Raw genomic sequence first — 19,807 nt, forward strand, 5'->3', positions numbered from 1 at the left:
TTTTGAGCATAATAAGGATGTCATATGTAACATGAAATACAGAGTGTTCCAAAAGTCTTGGTGTAGTTTTAAACTTTAGTAGCTTAGGACTTTTGGGACACTCTTTATAAACTGCTTAAAATTAAAAAATTATATATCTCCTTTAATGCCTGAGTATAACTCCTGTGAACATTGAAGGACAAATGGTTAAAAAACAACAACAATGTAATATTCCTTTCAGTTTTGTGTGCCAATTCAGCCTGACACATTTTATAGCAGGTCAAGTTTGATCAGTAGAGGTGGAAGACTCAAGAAATATTAAACAGGCTCCTCTATTTCTGTTTGTTCTCAGGAATGTGTTCAATTGGAAAAAAAGCTCTTTCAGAAATTGGCTCCCCCTGCTTCCACCCCACTACAATCTATTTTCCAAATAAAGCAATTTTTCAAATCCCATTTCTTTTGGTTTCTCCACTGGTGAATGTTATCTTCAAAATATGACATAAAATGAAATATTTTCTGCAATATTTCAGAAGTGGGCTTTTTAACTCTGTGTTTAAATTGTTTTTGTCAAATCTCTGGTACTGGTTTGATGATTATTTCAATCACTCTTTTTATACTGTTGTTCAGTGTTGTGGAGGGGAGTGGTCATGATTTTGTGGAAGATGCTTACAATGTTGTGATTTAGGATCTTCTGTGTGATTTAGGGTTTCATGGTGTATTTATACTTTTTATTCTGTTCCTTAACTGAAATGGCAAGCAAAAGGAAATTATAAAACTTAAAGTCTAGGAATATCAAGTTAGAACAGTTATAAAACAGCTCAGAAATCATCAACTTGTCTACTCACTGGGCTAATAATTTTTTTAAATTATTTACCAGGTTGTCATAACAAGTTATTCCCTTAAAATCATCTGTATAGTCATTTAAAATAAAACCATCCCATGATTCTCCAGATTAAGTATCTGCTGAGATATTTTTGCAACTCCAAAAGGCACAGTTATGAGAATAATTTTAAGAAGCAAAACAACATATGTCATTGGAATATGGCTAGATATTTTAGTACCGTACTCTCAGGACAATCTGAAGATTAGAACAGCTTGTGCCTTATAAGATTTTCCTTTCTTAATAGAATTACTGTTCCATTCCTAATGAGGTTTTGTGTGCCAATTGAGGCTTCAGGTTACCAGCGGCCACTGCAGATGCACAAACTGAAGCTATTCTCCTGCCATCCTACAGAGATTTATACCCTCCTTTCATTTGTCAAGTCCCTAAACTATTCAATTAAAAAGTGGCAGGCTGCTGCTAGTGGGTAGTGGTTTCCTTCTTCCCAGAGTAAGTCATAGGAATCACCGTAATGGCAGTTAGCAGAGCTGACAGCACCACTGCCCAGCTACTTAGCAGTAGAAGCAGTGGATACTCCGTATTCAGCTGAAGCCAAAGCTTCATTTTCAGTCTGTAGGATCCCCCTGGATTGGCAGCAAAAGCTCCTTCTAATGGCTGAGCCAAGGCTTAGTTTAAGTAGTTTGTAAAAGGAAAAAAAAACTCAGGAAATTCACTGAGGGGGTAAACCTAAATAGATTATTTTAAGAAAGCTTAATAATTTCTTTTTGTTTTGTCATGAATTTGATCTTCTCTCAATTACTTGATTATTCGATTGTGCACAAGAGGGGATAGCTTTCTGTTGGCTTTTGTTTTGTTTTGCTTTTATTGCTTGGATTTATTAGTTATTTTATTGTCTTGTTTTCCTAGGTCCCCAGCCATGGCTGGTGGATTGTTTGCCATTGAACGGGATTTCTTCTTTGAATTGGGTCTCTATGATCCGGGTCTTCAGATTTGGGGTGGTGAAAACTTTGAGATTTCTTACAAGGTAAAACATTTCATTTTAAGACATGCAGTTTAAGGTGGTCCAGGCTTGTATGACTTTCAGAAGTTAGGAGAGCTCCTTTAGTAAAAACTTGGCTTTTTTGTTCTTCAATTCAACAAACATTTATAAATTTTATTAAATGTATTAATGCTCAACAAAAGGCTAGAGATACAAAGACAACAGGTGATTAAGATAACCCCTGACTCCCTCTAATCCCGGGGTTCATAATTGGGTCTGTGAACTTTTTTAAAAAGTATTTTGATAAATATATTTTTGTACAAGTGGTTTCTTTTGTAATCTCATGCATTTTATTTTTATGCAATTAAAAAACATTCTGAGGAGGAGTCCATTGGTTTAACTAGACCAGAAAAGGTCCATGACACACACAAAAAAAAACCAAGAATCTCTGCTCTAACCTCATCACATGGACCAAAAGACCCACCTAATAAGTCAGAGGTTCCTCTGAGGTCCCCCAGTTCACAGGATGATATCATAAGACATGGATGAGGGACCCACCAAATCAATCAGAAGTTCCTCTGATCACCCCTACTATAACAAAAAGAAATAGTCCCCACCCTTAAGAAAGCTTATATTCATGCTGTGTCCCCAGGTAAGTGTACACAAAATAATACAAAGTGACTTCAAGGAAAGGGCTTTACTAACTGTAGGGATCAGGTAAAACCTGGAAGGAACCTTGCTAGGGATTTCAAGAGTTAGAGGAGAGGAGAAAGTGCATTCCAGACAGGGGGACCCTTTATGCAAGCACATGAAGACAGGATTTTTTATTTTTTATTGCATATCTTTAAATACCAAAACGAATATTTATTTTTTTTGTGTGTGAGAAAAGAAGATGGTCTGGGTTACATAACAAGAGCCAAGAATAACTAATGGACAATCCATGTGCCTCCCTGGGTATCTTCACAGTGGCAAGAAAAAAACTACTGGTGGGGCAATTAGGTGGCTCAGTAGATAGAGCACTGGCCCTGGAGTCAGGAGGACCTGAGTTCAAATCCAGCCTCAGATACTTGACGCTTACTAGCTGTGTGACCCTGGGCAAGTCACTTAACCCCAATTGCCTCACCAAAAAAAAAAAGAAAAGAAAAGAAAAGAAAAAAAAAAAGAAATGAGACCAAAGCCTAAACAGAAACCTTATGGGGCCACTAGGTGGTGCAGTAGACAGAGCACTGGCCCTGGAGTCAGGAGGACCTGAGTTCAAATCCTGCCTCAGATATATGATACTTAGTGGCTGTGTGACCCTAGGCAAGTCACTTAACCCTGTTAACCCTGATTGCCTCACAAAAAAAAAAGAAAAAGAAAAAGCTCCTGGTGCACTAGGTGGTGCCCCTGTGGGATAGCAGGGCCAGTCACAGGATGGACAGAGACACAGACAGGTTGTGATCTGCATTGTTGGAGTGATTAATAACGACAATGAAATCACAAGTTCATTTGAATATTTGAGAATCAAAAATTCATCTAAGGCAGAATTTAAGCTTTAAAAAATAACTTACCTATTCTTAAATGTCTCATCTCATGAGGAGCTCAGACATTAAGGATTATAATAAATATTTATCGACTGACCCTGACAAGGGGACAATTAAGGATCAAGAATGAATCTGTACCTGTTCTGGAGAAGCTTTCTCTATACTTAATAATAATAATAATAATAAAGAGAGCTAACACTTACAGAACACTTCAAGGTTTACAAAGCACTTTACAAATATCATCTTAATTGATCATAAAGTGCCTTTTGTCTGAGATTACCTGCCATCTACTTTCTCTATATCCTGTATGGAACTAGACGCTTCCATGTCCTCTTCTCCATTGGAATGTGAGCTCCATAACAGCAGTATTTTTGGTTTTGCCTTTCGTGGTATTCTCAGACCTTATCACAGTGCCTAGCACATAGTAGGTTCTTAAATAAATTCTTGTTGACTCACTTCCTACCACTCTAACCATTAGGTTCCAGGGTGCTTTTTAAGACTAAAGGTTTTTGGGGCAGCTAGGTGGTGCAGTGGATACAGCACTGGCCCTGAAGTCAGGAGTACCTGAGTTCAAATCTGGCCTCAGACCAAACACTTGACGCTTACTAGCTGTGTGACCCTGGGCAAGTCACTTAACCCCAATTGCCTAAAAACAAAACAAAAAAGATTAAAGGTTTTTTTTTTTTAATGTTTCAAAGTTTCTGTCAGATTCTTGAGAGCCAGACACTGACATTCCTTTAGGAGAGGGGAGTAGCTTAGAGGAAGTTCCCTGGGACATAGTATACTCTGACCCTGATGGTGTCTTGTCCTTACTGCCCCTCCCTCAGGTGAATCAATCAATCAGCAGACCTCTTTTATGTGCCAGGTACTGTGTGAGGCCCTAGAGATACAAATGTAAAAATGAGGCAGCCCCTTTCCTCAGGGAGTCTTATATATTGTTAGGTGGATAGAAAATGAGATAAGTAAATGCAAGTGATATTCAAGAGAAATATGCAGTAATCCTAAAGACGGCTGGGAGTCACTGACACTTCTTGTGCTTTCGGGAATATCACTTTGGCTGCCGTGCTGAGAATGAAGAGACTATAATGATTAGGAGTCTGTTTCAGTCATCCTGCTTATACATGATGAACATTCATGTTTTATTATGGTAGAGAAAAAGGGGATGGAAATATAATGTTAAGGAAATAGAATCAGCAAAATTTGGCACATGATTGGGGGGGGAGATTGAGAATGAATAGTTTAGGAGGACTCCTAGGTTACAAACCTGGGTAACTAGAAGGGTGATGCCCTTGACAGATAAAAGGGAGTTAGAAGGAGGGCTAGATTTAGTTGGAAAAGTGAGATCTGTTTCATACCTGTTGAGATGCCTGTGGGACATCCAGGTAGAGCTATCAAGCAAAAAAAGCATTTGGAGTTATGAGTCTGGAACTCAGGAAAGAAATGAGGACTGGGTCTGCAGATTCCCATAGAGAGGATGATTGAGTAACAACAACAACAATAATAATAATAATAGCATTTATGTAGCACTTTAAGGTTTGCAAAGCACTTTACAAATGTTTCATTTGATCCTCACAACAACCCTCGTAGATGTGCGTTATTATTACACCCATTTTACAGGTGAAGAAACTAAAGCAGACAAGTAACTTGACCAGGGTCAAATAGCTAGTGTCTCAAGCTGGATTTGGATTCAGGTCTTCCTGACTCCAGGTCCAGAGCTCTATCCACAGTGCCACCTTGCTGCTACTTGAATCCGAAGAAGCTGATAAGATCACTGTAAGGGAGAAGAAGAGGGAGCAGAGCACCTAATTCTTGGGTATACCCACCCACAGGAAGCAGTGCATGGAATATAAACCTTCAAAGGACATTAACCATAGGAGCAACAAGCCAAGACAAATTAAAAAAAAAAAAGGCCATAAGAACATGGGACCCAAATGCACATGGACATAAGCACAAATATGTACCCAGAAACCCAGAGAATGTACAGAGTTTTTCACCTGGGGAAGGGAGGAAGGAGAGCAGGAGTATGAGGGTTAATGCACGATGATGGACCAGAACAGGATTTTTGTTCAACTCAGGAAGGCAGAAACTCTGTGTTTAGTTTCTTCTTGTGTAACATAAAGACATTAATACCTCTATAGTCCCTGTCCTACTAACTCAAATGATGTGTAACATAGGAAGACGTGTTTTGCAGAATTTAAAGTGTTATGTAAATGTCAGTTATTATTGTGTAACGTGGGAAAATGTGTTTTGCAGAATTTAAAGTGTTATATAAATGTCAGTTATTATTATCTCCAGTTTTCACTCCTAAGAATTACATTCCTGAAAAGCAGTTTATGGCTGAGTTTTGCTTTCATTACTTTAAGAAAATAGAATGTGATGTTAAAAATAAAATTTAAAAAAAAAAAGAAGGCTGAGAAGGATCAGGTAACAGGAGTACTAGGAGAGAGCAGTGTCAAGAAAACCCAGAGAGGAGAGAGCATTTCTTAGATTATCCCCAGGTCAGCAATCAAGGCCCTTGCACTCCGCGGCAGTGGAAGAGATGACCCAAAGCTATCCCCGGCACTCTGTGACTCCCCTGAAGATGTTCCCGTGGGGAAAGGTGCCACTGTTGGGTTGGTGCTCACTGGCCATACTTCCATATTCAACTGGCTCCTTTGTCTGTGCCCTCCCTACATACTCTCTCTGCCCCTTACCATGTAGAGTTCAGTTTGATGAAAAATATGCTGGTTTTCATCTGCCTCTGATTCCCCTAACCCCCTTGGCCAATAGTAGTAGCTAGCATATATATATATATAAGTAGCTTTAAAGATGGCAGAGTACTTTATAGATACCTCCTTTGATCTTCATGAAGACCCCATGAGGCAGGTGCTACTGTTTTCTCCATTTTACAGATGAGGAAACTGAGCCTCAAACAGGTAACTAGTACTTTATAACTTGTAAGTAATCTGAAGCAGGATTTGAACTCAGGTCTTCCTGAATCAGAGTTGTGGCGCTCTAACCACCGCTACTTGACCAGGCAGAAGTCCTTATGCAGTCAGCTAACACCTTACCCTAGCACTTCCCCATTACCTTAGCATGACTAAAGAGTCTCTGTGCATCGGCTTGCAGCCCTCCCTGCCCCCTCCTCTTCCACCTCTGCCGATTGCTCAGCAACCTTAGGCCAGCTTCCCATTTGTCTTAGCCTTCTTTTCTTAGGATTGTTTAGAAAACCGTTTTGAAGAAAGGTTGCAGGAGTATGTTGAAAGAGTCATTTTGGTAGCAAACTGATTGCTCTGCTCCCAGCAGTCTTCTGTGTTGTTGTATGATCGCATGAGAATAATTTATCTAAAGCTCTTTACAAACCTTCAAGTGCTCTATAAACCTTAACTTTTCTTATTACTAATTATTATTAATATTGTATAGGTTGTGGAAATCACAGTGTCTTAACATTTAACCATGTGAATAATTTACTATGTTGTCAGGAAGATAGTTTAAGATGAGATTTTAGGTGCTTTGCGGGGGGAGGCTCACCTTATTAAAAAAAAATCCACGTTTCTCTTTCCTTGGTAGATTTTAGGTGCTTTGTTGGGGAGGGGTGCGAATCCTTCCCTTATTAAAAAAAAAACACACATCCACATTTCTCTTTCCTTGGTAGATATGGCAGTGTGGTGGCAAATTGTTGTTTGTCCCTTGTTCTCGAGTTGGACATATATATCGTCTTTCGGGTTGGCAAGGAAATCCACCACCAATTTATTTAGGATCGTCTCCAACGTTAAAGGTGAGTCTTATCATTGAAACCATAAGAAGAGGTGAATTTCTTCAGGAGTGACACCTTTAAAATGGATGGAAAGATGATGATGAAGCTTGCTAGCCACTCCTGATGGAGAGGGGACAGAATCAAGGTGCAGATGGAGACATAGATCTTTGGACCCAGCCAGTAGGAAAATTTGTTTTTCATTAATTATGTGTATTTATTACAAGGGGTTTGTTATTCTATTTTTATGGGGGGAAGAGAGGCAGAGAAGGGCTAGGACTAGCATAGTCAAAAAAAGAAAGAGAAAAGGATCATCACAGCATTTTTTTTAATGTGCAGGAGACAACCAGAAAGAATTACAGGCAGGGAGGACAGCTCTGAAAGTTATACACGCCAGTATATCTGTATGTAGATATATACACAAATTCACATATAGGTGTGTAGGTATGTTTAAAATATATATATTTTAAAAGCAAGTTGCACATAACAGATTCATAATTTCTTGTACAATATTCTTTTTCTATACAACTATATATGGAAAAGCTCACTTAATTTGGTATTTGTTAAGCAGAGAATTTTTAAAAATTAAAAAAACAAACATGTCAGGGTGTAGATAGAATGATAATGGTACCTGTTACAGTACAGCTAGTAAAATTGTGAAGTATGATTGAACTAGAAGTGACTTGAAAAATTAAAAATAGAGTTAGAGGTATTAAGAATTCATAATTATTTTTAGCATTTTTTATCACCCCAAATGCTAGACTTTTAAATAAATAATAAAGAAGCATTACTTGTTATCAACTCAAAAAGATATATAAATATCTCTATGTATGCATACTCAGAAAATTAACAATAATAAGTTATTATGTTTATGTTATATATAATAATAAAGTCAGACTTTTATTTCCAAACTTATCCTGTACTTATTCAGAAAAATATATTCTTTTTTTTTTTCACAATGGAATCATAGATTTTTAGAGCTGAAAGTGACCTTTTTTTCAGTCATGTCCAACTCTTTGTGACCCCATTTGATGTTTTCTTAGTAGAGATACTGGAGCGGTTTGCCATTTCCTTCTCCAGCTTATTTTTACAGATTACAGATTTATAGATTTAACTGAAACACGTAGGGTTAAGTGACTTGCCCAGGGTCACACAGCTAATAAGTGTCTGAGGCTGGATTTGAACTCATGAAGATGAGTCTTCTGACTCCAGACCCAGAACTCTAATCACTGCGCCATCTAGCTGCCCACAAAAATGACCTTAAAGATCATTTACTCAAATACCATCTTACAGGTAAGAAAGCAGATGCCCATAGAGGTTAAATGACTTTCCCCAATGCCCCTTGGTCCCTATCATGATTGGTGACTGCATCTCCTATCTCTCTTTTTCAGGAAAACCTAGCCATCCTCACTTCATTCCGTACTCTCTCCAGAGCTTTGCTAACTACCTTGCCCCCTACATTTTCCTTCTCTACCACTATCAGAGAAGCCGAGGACAGGGACATGAGGTCAGAGGCCAGAATACAGAAGCACAGCAACTTGAAGATGGCCTGAAATATTTCATGTTCCATTAAGACAGATTTTTTACACGAAGTAAAAACTTAACATGTTGCCTTGTGAAATGTTTTTCTTTTCAACAGAACTACATTAGAGTTGTGGAGGTTTGGTGGGATAGCTACAAAGACTATTTCTATGCCAGTCGCCCTGAATCAAAAGCACTACCCTATGGGGATATATCTGAACTGAAAAAATTTCGGGAAGATCACAACTGCAAAAGTTTTAAGTGGTTCATGGAAGAAATAGCTTATGATATCATCTCACACTATCCCTTACCGCCCAAGAATGTTGAATGGGGAGAGGTATGTATGAGCTTGTACTCAGTGGTCACAGTACGTTTGTATCTACTCATTGGCACATGGGCTCCTGTGGGTGTTAGGGATGAATGGCCAAGGGTAGAGAAAGGAGGAAAATGTTTGGTTAAGAATTGCCTCCTTACTCTTCCCTGCTAATCAGTTGCAACAGGCCAGGCCATCCAGAGTCTCACCCTTGGCACTGAATGGGAACTGATCCAGAGAGGAGAGGAGAAAAGAAAAGATAAATTGTTATGAATAAGTGTAATTCTATCCTTTAGGATCTCTCAAGATCAGGTGTATTATACTCAAATGTAATAGGTTATAGTAACTTGTCTTATTCAGATCATATCTGGACTATTGTGATCTGTTCAGGCACATTTTAGAAGGAACACTGGTACAACCAGAGTTGGTTAAGGTGGGTGTCCAGAATGTCAGAGGACTCAAAAAACTGACCGAAAAATGATAGATTGGCATACTTTGCCAGATGAGGCCAATGGGGAAAGTTGAACAGATTTAGCCTGGGATGTTGGTCCTTTTCCCTTTTCTTTGATCTCTTTGGGATATGGACCTAGTAGTGGTGTTGTTGGGTCAGAGGGTATGCACAGTTTTATAGCCTTTTGGACATAATTCCAAATTGCCCTCCAGAATGACTGGATCAGTTCACAACTCCACCAACAGTACATTAATTAGTGTCCATATTTTTCTACATCCCCTCCAGTATCTGTCACTTTCCTTTTCTTTCGTATTAGCCAATCTGATAGATGTGACATGGTATCTCAGAGTTGTTTTGATTTGCATTTCTCTAATCAGTAGTGATTTAGAGTATTTTTATGTGACTATTGATAGCTTTGACTTCTTTGGAAATCACTTTGATACCTAAAGGATGAATTGTACTGGAAAAAGACTTGAGGCAGGGAGGCCAACTAGAAGGCTGTTCTAATAATCCATGCATGAGGTAATGAGGGCCTGCACTATGGTGGTAGCAGTATTAGAGGAGAGAAAGAGGTATAGAGGGGAGATGTTGTAAAGGTAGACTCTAAAGGACTTGGCAACAAATTAAATATGGTGATGGGGGTCAGGGGGGAGTGACAGAATGAACAGTTGAAGAAGGCATTAAGTTGTGAGTCTAAGAGGATGGTGGTGCCCTTGACAGTAATAGGGAAGTGAACAAGCATTTTTAAGTACTCCTTATGTGCCAGGCACATGAGGATACAAAGAAAGGCAGGACGCTAGGAAGAAAGGAAAGTTTGGGGGAGAAAGATAATGAGTTCAGTTTTGGACATGTTGAGTTTAAGACATCTATGGAACATCCAGTTTGAAATGCCTAATAGGCTGTTGTAGATACAAGCCTGCATGTCAGGAAAGAGGTTAGACCTGGATGAATGGATCTAGGATTCATCGGCATAAAGATGATAATTGAATTCATGGGAATTGATGAGTTCACCAGCCAAAATCATGTAGAGAGCCTGTGAATCATTCTTCCATTTAGTTAAGAATATCAATAGTGACAAGATCCAGTGTCTCCTGTAGAATGCCTGGTTAGGAGTCATTGGGCAGGGATTTCACCTTTTAGAGTTTCAAAAACTGTGATTGTTACTATCCCCTGCACCCTATCACTGCAGATAGAGCAAGGGACCTGCACAGACACATTATACCATGAATTGCCACAGCCAAAAAATTCATCATCAAGATGCCCACTGTTGCCTACCCCCTCTAGTCTTAGCTAAGCTAGTCCTCAGAAAGCAGACACAGTCCATTTCCAGGACCATATTGGAACCCTTTCCAGGTGGGAGGAACCTATCAGAACTTTCACTCCCCTGAGCCTTTGAAAATAGAGGGTCACTTCCATACCTTGATGAAACGTTGGAAATAGGATTTTGTGAGTTATAGAGAGGAGAAAATATGCACTAATAATTTGTTTACCCAGATAACCATATATGGTATTTTGACCCTGCCATTACTGGAGTTAGCAATTATTTGATCATTAGGGATATAGATACATACGTAAATATGAGCATACATATATATAACATGTGTGTACATATATAGACACACATATGGAAATGCATGTATTGTGTGTGTGTGTATACACACATGTGTATTCAAAGTGTTCTTCTCTTTTGTATGTGTACTGATAGGGAAATTTTAGAAAATCACTCTCTTTGAGAAAGATACCTCCCTCCTCTCTTATTACCATATGTGGTATTATGAGCCTGCCATTACTGGTGAAAGGAGTTAACAATTGTTTGGTCAATAGTAGATATATAAAGAGAGATATACATATAGATACACACACATATACAAGTATATATACACACACACATATTCAAAGTATTTTTCTCCTTTGGATGTATACTGATGGGGAAATTTTCGAAAATCACTGACTTTGAGAAAATATACTTCCATCCTCTCAGAAGATTTTAAGTGTGGAATATTGTATGTATTGTCAGACATGCTTCTTTTTTTCCTTGTCCTTTTTTAATCTTTGTTACAAGAGATGGCTTTTGGTTGGCAAGGCTAGGGGAGGGATATATACTTGGAAATGGAGGTGATGTGAAAACAAAAGCCGAAAATAAAAATTAGATTGAAAAGAAAAGAAAACCATTTTTCTGGGAAGAGACACAAATTATGACTGCAAAACAGAGGGGTGAATGAATTTCGTCATCTCACATTCAGAAGGTACCAGTTGTTCTTTGGTCAAGGATAGGACTTTAGCAGGTCTTTAACCAACCTGATGGACAGGAAGGAAGCTGAGACTAGATGAATGACCAAAGCGGATAGGAGGGATTTCTGCTCCTAGCCTGAAGATCCCAGACCTGTAGCTAGGTTAAGAAATAGATTCCAGCAGGAACATAGGATCATAAATTTAGACTTGGTATTGGTAGGCCTTCAAAAATAGTACTCGCATTTTAGAAATGAGGAAACTCATGGCCCAGAATGTGAAGTAAGTATCTGGGGTCACACAGGTAACAAGTAATAGAACCAGGACTCAAAACCTGGTCCTTTGACATATATCCAGTGTTACTTCCCATTGCTCGAAGATGAAGCCACCTTAGCAGCCTTAGCAAACCCAAGGCACTATAGCTACCAAGTGCATGCATGGATCACTATGGGAGATCCTTTATGGGATTTGTCTGCTGGAAATGGAAAATCAGCTGACCAATGGTTTCAATGAGGCAAAAAAGGAGGAGCTAAGAAAGATTGAAGCCTCATTTTCCACAGGTTTGTATCAGGCACAGAATAGTATTTTTCTTATTCTAATTTTCGTTGACATCTTCTATTTTCACCTCACCTTTAGTTCTGAATATCTGTCCTTCTCCCTGGCCCATATTTCCAGTAAGCCGTCATAATAAAGATTTTAAGTTTAAAATCTCAAAGATTTTATCGTTTTTAAAAAAGCAGCTTAGCCATACCAACCAAACACTTGTGCCTGAGAGTATGTGTGGTATTCCACAGATTTCAACTTAGGTAAGCTAGAGCATTTTTCCTTTAGTTCTGTTCATCCCCTTTGGTTTCTCTGATACATCCAAGGAGCCTGAAATAAAGATTGCACACCATTTTCCCAGAGGTGGTTAAAAAAAAGAAATAGCTCCAGTCATCTCCCTCACACACAACTGAATGTTGAGGAACCACTAACCCAAGGTGGTAATGAGAAACCAGGAGGGTTGAGAATGTATTCAACCTTGGGACTTTATGGAGGAGGAAAAAGGCAGAGAGAATCATTGGGGCAGTAGAGTCCCCCACGGCACCATTCTGGAGCCTGGTTAGAAGCAGGTTTTCTTGGAGTGTTAGGTGAATGGGAAGGAGAAACAACATGGATCTCTTTGCTTCATCTTTTTATTTTGAGTCAGAAAGAGAAAAATTATGGCTGAAAGTCACTTCCCTAAGTGGGAAAGGGCCACAGTCCACAAGTGCCAGAATCCTGCCTCAGGCAGCTAGTATGTAACCTTGGGTATGACACCCCTTGTTGGCCTCAGGTTCCTCATTTCTAAAATGAGGAAAACAGCTCCTACCTCATTGTGAAGATCAAGAGAGACAATACGGGGTGTCCCAAATGTCTTAGCTTCAAACTACACTAAGACTTTTGGGACACTGTATACAGAAAGCAAATTACAAGCCTTAAAGTCACTCTATATGAATGCTGTATTTTTTAATTAATATTACTTAGAAGCTAAGGGGAAAAGGAAGGAAGGAAAGAGAGAGAGAGAGAGAGAGAGAGAAAGAAAGAACTGTCACAGAAAACCATAGAAAACAATGAGTTCACAAAGTAAAGTTTTATGGTTCTAATTTAACTCAAGGCTAGCCAAGCTATTAGATTGACTGACATCACTTAGGGGGAGCTCCCTGTCAACTCCCTTATATTTTCTTAAACTCCGTTATCTGGGATGAATGCTTAACAAATAAACTCTTAACTTGTACTCTGAGAAAGGCTGAGGTTGGCACTGATTCCATGGTTGAACCTTTCTGTTCCCGAGCCTGCTTCCTATTCTGAATATATCCACCCAAGTCATTCCCTCTGGCTCACACACCGCTTTCTACTGTAAAGCCGACCTGATTCTCCTTAGGTCCTGTCCTTTCCCCCACTTCTCCAAGAAGAGAAGAGCACTTCCCTATGTGGGCCCCAAAGACTTTACACTAGGATTCAGGTCTTCCTACAGTAACCTTGCAGATAGTTGTCTCCTTTTCCCTACTTAAAGATCTCTGGGCTTCTGGACCCAGAACACTTAAGCCTGTGTCGTTAGACAAACTCCTTAACCTCTCTAGCCCCCAGTTTCCTCATCAAGCCCTACCCTAACTTGTTCTCTCTTGTTGATTATTTTTGAGTTACATTCACAGTTGTCTTAGTCTGGTTGGACCTTCTAGTAAATCTAGACTTTTTCGCCTTTGATTTAAAGCTAACATATAAGTTTAGTCTCTAATAGCCATATAGTTTAAATGGCAGGTGCCATTTTATTACTTAAAGTCCTTCAGCAATCCTTTCCATTGGCTGACATGAAGCAGACTCTTGATGTTTCCCCAATGCAAAGTCTCTGTTCCCTTCTGAAGCTGCCAAGCAAGCTCCTTCTTGTGTAAGGAATGCCTTTCTTCCTCTCAGCTCATTTGCAGATCAGAGATAGGTGGCAATGCCTTTTTTAGCACAGATATGGATAACCTTGAATTTCTATGATTTCTCTGGGGTTTTCTTTGATGACTTAGGAATCTTCAAAGTAAAAGCCTTTTGTAAGTTTCCTTAATATACATGGTATGTTGAACTTTCAATAATAGTCTATATATGTGTGTGTGTATATATATATATATATATATGTATACATATATATATAATTTGCAACCTGAGGCAGGAAGCATAATGGATAGAGAGCTAGACCAGAAGGTAGGAACACCTGGGTTTAAGACTCACTTGGGACACATTATGTTGGTGTGACCCCAGGCACATTAATTAGCCAGAGGAGCACTTTAAGACTAACTTACTGAACAGGTTCTAACCTGCATTGGTTGAGGAACTCTACCTAGGGGTTCTCTATAATAAGGTACAGTCCCTATCCCTAATTCTCCACCTCGAAAAAAGTCCAATTGTCCAGTTGTGTATTCCATAACTAAATGCAGCTACATGAATCAAAGACATACTAATGAGTCCCTAAGGAATATGTCTTGCAAAGTCAACCCTATTCAATACTGCCCAAGTTAATTTACACTTAGTATTATGCCAGTCAAACTACCAAGGGACTGTTTTATGGAATTATACAATAATTATGTATTATATTACATATGTGTATTATATTATTTATATACAAATATATTTTATATAAAATGATATAATGTATTACAAAATAATAATTCATTTTGCAGAACAAAAGGTCTCAGATCTGAAGGGAAGCAATTAAAAAAGGAGGAATGAAGAGGGACATAGCATTATCAGACCTCAAATTATATGAGAAATCAATGATCAGCAAAACTATTAGGTACTGGGTTTAAAAAAAAATAGAGAAGTAAAACAGTTAAACTGGTTAGATAAGGGAGAACCAGAAACAATCAAAAACAGTAGCCCACTATTTCACAAACCCAAGAACTTACTTAGGTACGGACTCCCTATTTGACAAGAACCCCTGAAAATTAGAAAGAAGAAATTAGACCAGCCTCTTTATGGTATGTATATATTGAATAATCATGGATTATAACCTGAATATGAAATCCCATCACACATGCAAACACACATACACACGTACACACATAACTTCAAGGAAAACAGGAGTTATCTTTCACAGCTATGAACACAGGAAGAAGTCTTAACCAAACACAGAGATGATCATGGAACACAAAACAGGCAATTTAAAGCTTTGGTACAAACAAAATCAATGCAGATAAAATAAAAAGAGAAACTGTCTAGTGGGGAAATAGTCTGGTATCAAATGTCATTGATAAAAGCATGGTGATCCCCACCTGTAATCCTTACTACTTGAGGTGGGTCTCTTGAACTCAGGGGTTCTGAGCATCAATAAGCTAGGTCATTTCTGTGTCTCCGCTAAGTCCAGCATCAATATGGTGAGTCCAGAATCAATAGAGGCGGGCAAGAAAGGGAGGGGTAAGTTTATCGAAGGAGGGATAAACCAGCCTAGGTTGGTGATGGAGCAGATCAAACTTCCCAAACTGATCATTAGTGGGGTCAGACTACTTAGTAGCCCTTATTCGTCTAGCCTAGTTGAGATAGGGAAAAATTAGTCTTTAGGAAATTGTAATAAAAAGCCAAGAATCCTTAGTTAAGTGGTCAAAAAATGTGAAGTTTCCCCCCAGAATTGCAAACTGTATAAGACAATGTGAAAACATGTCAGGAATTATAAGAGAAAGCAAATTTTTAAAAAAATCTGCCCCTTCACTTCACAACCTGCACAGTGGGAAGGATGACAAAAAATAAGAAGTCAGCGTTGGAAAGACAGGAATATAGTGAATTGAGCCAAACATACTGAATAAACAATTTGGAGTCATACTCTTTAGTCCAGCAATCCCACTATTGAATGTGGGCCCCAAGGAGCTCAAAGACAGAAAAAGTAAAGGTCCAAACATATGCCAAAATATTCATAGCAGCACTTTTTGTGGTAGCAAAGAACCAGGAAAAAATTATTGCCTGTTAACATAATGGAATACTACTGTGGAGTTACAGATCATGAATTTGAGGAATTCATAGAAATATGGGAAGATTTCTATGAACTGATGCAGAGCAAAATAGGTAAAGCCAAAAGAATAAGGTACGTCATAACTACAAAAATGTAAATGAAAAGATGCCTAAAAGGATGCCTGAATCTTGAGAACTAAAAAACCATGAATGGTCTTAGAAAACAGAATGCCTTGTTCTTGACAAAGAGGTGGGGGGACTTCTAGAAGTTGAATGTTGTATGCAATTGAGTTTTTTTTTTTAAGGATTATTTTTTTTTCTTATCTGTTTTTCTTTGTGTGGGGGGGAGGGTAGTTGGGGGTAAGTGACTTACCTTGAGTCACATAGCTAGTAAGTATTATGTGTCTGCAGCTGGATTTGAATTCACATCCTCCTAACTGCAAGGCTGGTGCTCTATCCACTGGGCCACATAGCTTTCCCTGTTTTTCTTTGTTTTAAGGGAGGGTCTGTTTCTGAGAGGGAAGGAGGAAGATATAAAGAAATGACTATGATATAAAAAGAAAAGACCTTAATAGTACATACTTCTTTTAGTCAACCCTTTTTTCAGTTATGAGGCAGCTAGGTAGTACAGTGGATAGAACTCTGGGACTGAAGTCAGGAATACTCATTTTCCAGAGTTCAGTTCTGACCTCAGACATTTACTAGTTGTGTGACCTGAGCTAGTCACTTAACCCTATTTGCTTCAGTTTCCTCATCTGTAAAATAAGCTAGAGAAGAAAATGGCAAATCACTCCAATATCTTTGCTAAAAAAAAAAAACTCAAAATGGGGTCACAAAAAGTTGGACACAACTGAAACAACTGTGCAGCACCAACAATTTCATTTATAGCAAATTCACAAGATTTGGTTAACAAAGTTATTGTGTGAAGGTGTTTACTATAATGTTATAGTTTTTGCTCTAATGGTTCTGAAACTTTCCATGATAAACGCCCTCTCCTCTGTCCCCTTTTAGAAGCAACTAGAGGTCATGTAGTAGATAGAACTCTGGGCCTGGAGTCAGGAAGACCTAAGTTAAGATTTGGGCTCAGACACTTTATGAACTGTGTGACTGTTTGTGGTCAAGTTACTTATGCCCTGTCTTCCATAATCAATTAATAAACATTTATTAAGTGCCTACTCTGTACCAGGTACTATACTAAGTGCTAGGGATACACAAGGAGGCAAAAGACTGCTTCAAAGAACTTACAGTCTAAGGGATGAGACAGCATGCAAACAAGAATTTCCTTATGTTTCAAGTAAGGTTAATAATAGCATCTACCTCCCCAAGGTTGCTGTGAGGATCAAATGAGATATTTGCTAAGTGCTTAGCACATAGTAGGCATTTAATAAATGCTGGTTCACTTCCTTCCCTTTTTTGGACCAATTTTTTAGACTAATTAGATGCAGCACTTCAGTGCCGAATTTGAAATCAGAAGACCTGAGTTCAAATCTTGGCTCTTTTATCTGTTACCAAGTGAGAACTTGGACAAGTGGTAAAGTCTCTTATCTATAAAATGAGGAGGCTTGGCCTCTAAAATTCCATCCATCTCTAAATCTTTGATCCTATGTGTACATTCTAGCCTTTAACTTTGCAAACTGTAGACCATTTGAAAACGTAATATTACAGCCATTTCTTTAATGCCACATTCTCAAGTTTTGAGAGAGCTGCCATTTTGTTTCCTTAGGAACTGCCTTCTTAGAGTATGCGTCTCCAATCCTCTGTATGTAAATTGAGTTTACAACAGTAGCGTTTAAACATAAAGGCTTTGAACTCATGGTATGAGAGTAAAGATAATTAAATACTAATATAGCATCTTTCATTTCCAGATCAGAGGTGTTGAAACTGCACATTGCATTGATAGCATGGGGCATGCAAATGGTGGCTTTGTGGAACTGGGACCTTGTCATCGGATGGGAGGAAATCAGGTAATTCACATCACTTTTTAGTTCTAGCCTGGATTGAGAAAGACTAAGATAACTGATCCTGAAGTTCTTTGGCAACTAAAAAGTTAGCTATGAAAATGTGTTGACCAAACACTGTTAGGTGGGGAGGCTGCTAATAGTATCAGATATCAGAGACTAAAGTTTGACATTTATTACAATGTGCTGTTCTATAACTATAGATTTCCACTGCTTAGGTCGTATGTAACCTTGTCCCCCTAACAGTTCATTTTTTTAATTATATTTTTATTCAGTTCATTAAATATTTCCCAATTACTTTTTTTTTAAATTCGAATTTATTTTAAAAAATTTTTATTTGCAAATTCTCTCCCTCTCTAATGTCCCGACCCATTGAGAAGACAAGCAATATGATATCAATTATACATGTGAAGTCTTGCAAAACCCATTTCCATAGAAGCAATCCAATTATTCATTCTCTGACCTCTCTCAATATATTCTCATTTCAACATATAAACTTGTCCCTAACTTTAGACTCTTACACAATAAATAAATTTTAGTAATTTTTTTCTAATTTTCAAAGGCTGAAGAATTCAATACTTTAAATGCTAATGAAGGACAGAGAGTAGACCTATGATTTTGATGATACAGGAAATTTCCAGATTAGTCAGCACCTTTTCTGCAATTTATACGTATAGTCTTAGAGAGTTGCCTAGACTAGAGGACCGAGAGATTGGGAAGCCAATATGCAGGATTAAACTTGCCTTCCTGGTTTCTTGGCTAGTGCTGTGTCCATTACACCACACAGCCTTTCTAGTAAAGTAATGAGCTTAAAAGTATACAATCCCTGACTGCTTGCACCTTGTGATCTGGGACATGCATAGAAATGCAAAGGGATTTTTTTTTTCTCTGAAAAACTTAATTCCTTTAGTAATTTAAAAAAATTATGTCGTAGCACAGCATAGTAGATAATGTTATGTGAATAAAATGAGATAATATACATAATTCACTTTGCAAACCTTAAAGCGCTACATATCATTGTTATTATTAAGAGTTATACCATGATGGGATCATAGATTTAGAACTAGATTGTACCTTAGAGGTCAACTAATGTGATCTCTTCATTTTACAAATAAAGAAAGACTTACGCAAGGTCACATATTAAATATCACAGGTAGAATTTGAACCCCAGGGCTCATTCTTCTAAATCCTGCACAGGAAAATCTGAATTCAAATCCTACCTCAGATATTTAGTTAGCTAAGTGACTGAAGGCAAAACCACTTAAATTCAGGAGTTAAAGGTGACTTCTGATCTGTCCTCATAAATTCCTGAATTTAGGAAATTGTAGGTCATTGACTTTGTATCAATTAAAAAACGGGGTGTGGGGAGGGGGATTACTGGGGAAGGTTTCATTTTCATTTGTTTGCCATTAGCTTTTCAGAATCAATGAAGCAAATCAACTCATGCAGTATGACCAATGTTTGACAAAGGGACCTGATGGATCAAAAATCATGATTACACATTGTAGTCTAAATGAATACAATGAATGGCAGTACTTCAAGGTATTTCATATTTCATCTTCTGAAAGCAAACAAAACTTTTTCTTATTTCATTCCCTTAAATATTTAATATCACCATTTTTCAGAATTTATTTTTAAATCTTGTTATATTTGGTTAATCTATACTTAACTAGCCCCCAAGCCCCATTCCCACGTCTGTGAGTTAACAACATGCCACCATTTTCCTTTAATTAACCATTTACATAAGCTTCCCAAAACTTTAGGTGGCTCTCTATTGTATAGTTGTATAAGTTGCTTGACATAATTCTGTCCCATTTGTTGAGAACATCATTCC

The 19,807-nt window shown here is 38.1% G+C and overlaps 1 protein-coding gene across 1 annotated transcript; it reads left to right on the forward strand.

The window, feature by feature from the left end:
- Positions 1-1,156: 1,156 nt before the first annotated feature.
- On the forward strand, positions 1,157-19,515 carry LOC114033057 (N-acetylgalactosaminyltransferase 7-like; the record flags this gene model as incomplete). The annotated part of the gene is made up of 6 exons (XM_027848512.1): positions 1,157-1,286; positions 1,727-1,844; positions 6,957-7,079; positions 8,695-8,913; positions 17,881-17,979; positions 19,387-19,515. Coding segments are annotated over 6 exons (818 nt in total), but the record flags the coding sequence as incomplete, so codon positions are not given.
- Positions 19,516-19,807: the final 292 nt, after the last annotated feature.

The sequence above is a fragment of the Vombatus ursinus genome, unplaced genomic scaffold, assembly GCF_900497805.2.
Source record: "Vombatus ursinus unplaced genomic scaffold, bare-nosed wombat genome assembly UNPS02006768.1, whole genome shotgun sequence".
NCBI lineage: Eukaryota > Metazoa > Chordata > Mammalia > Diprotodontia > Vombatidae > Vombatus > Vombatus ursinus.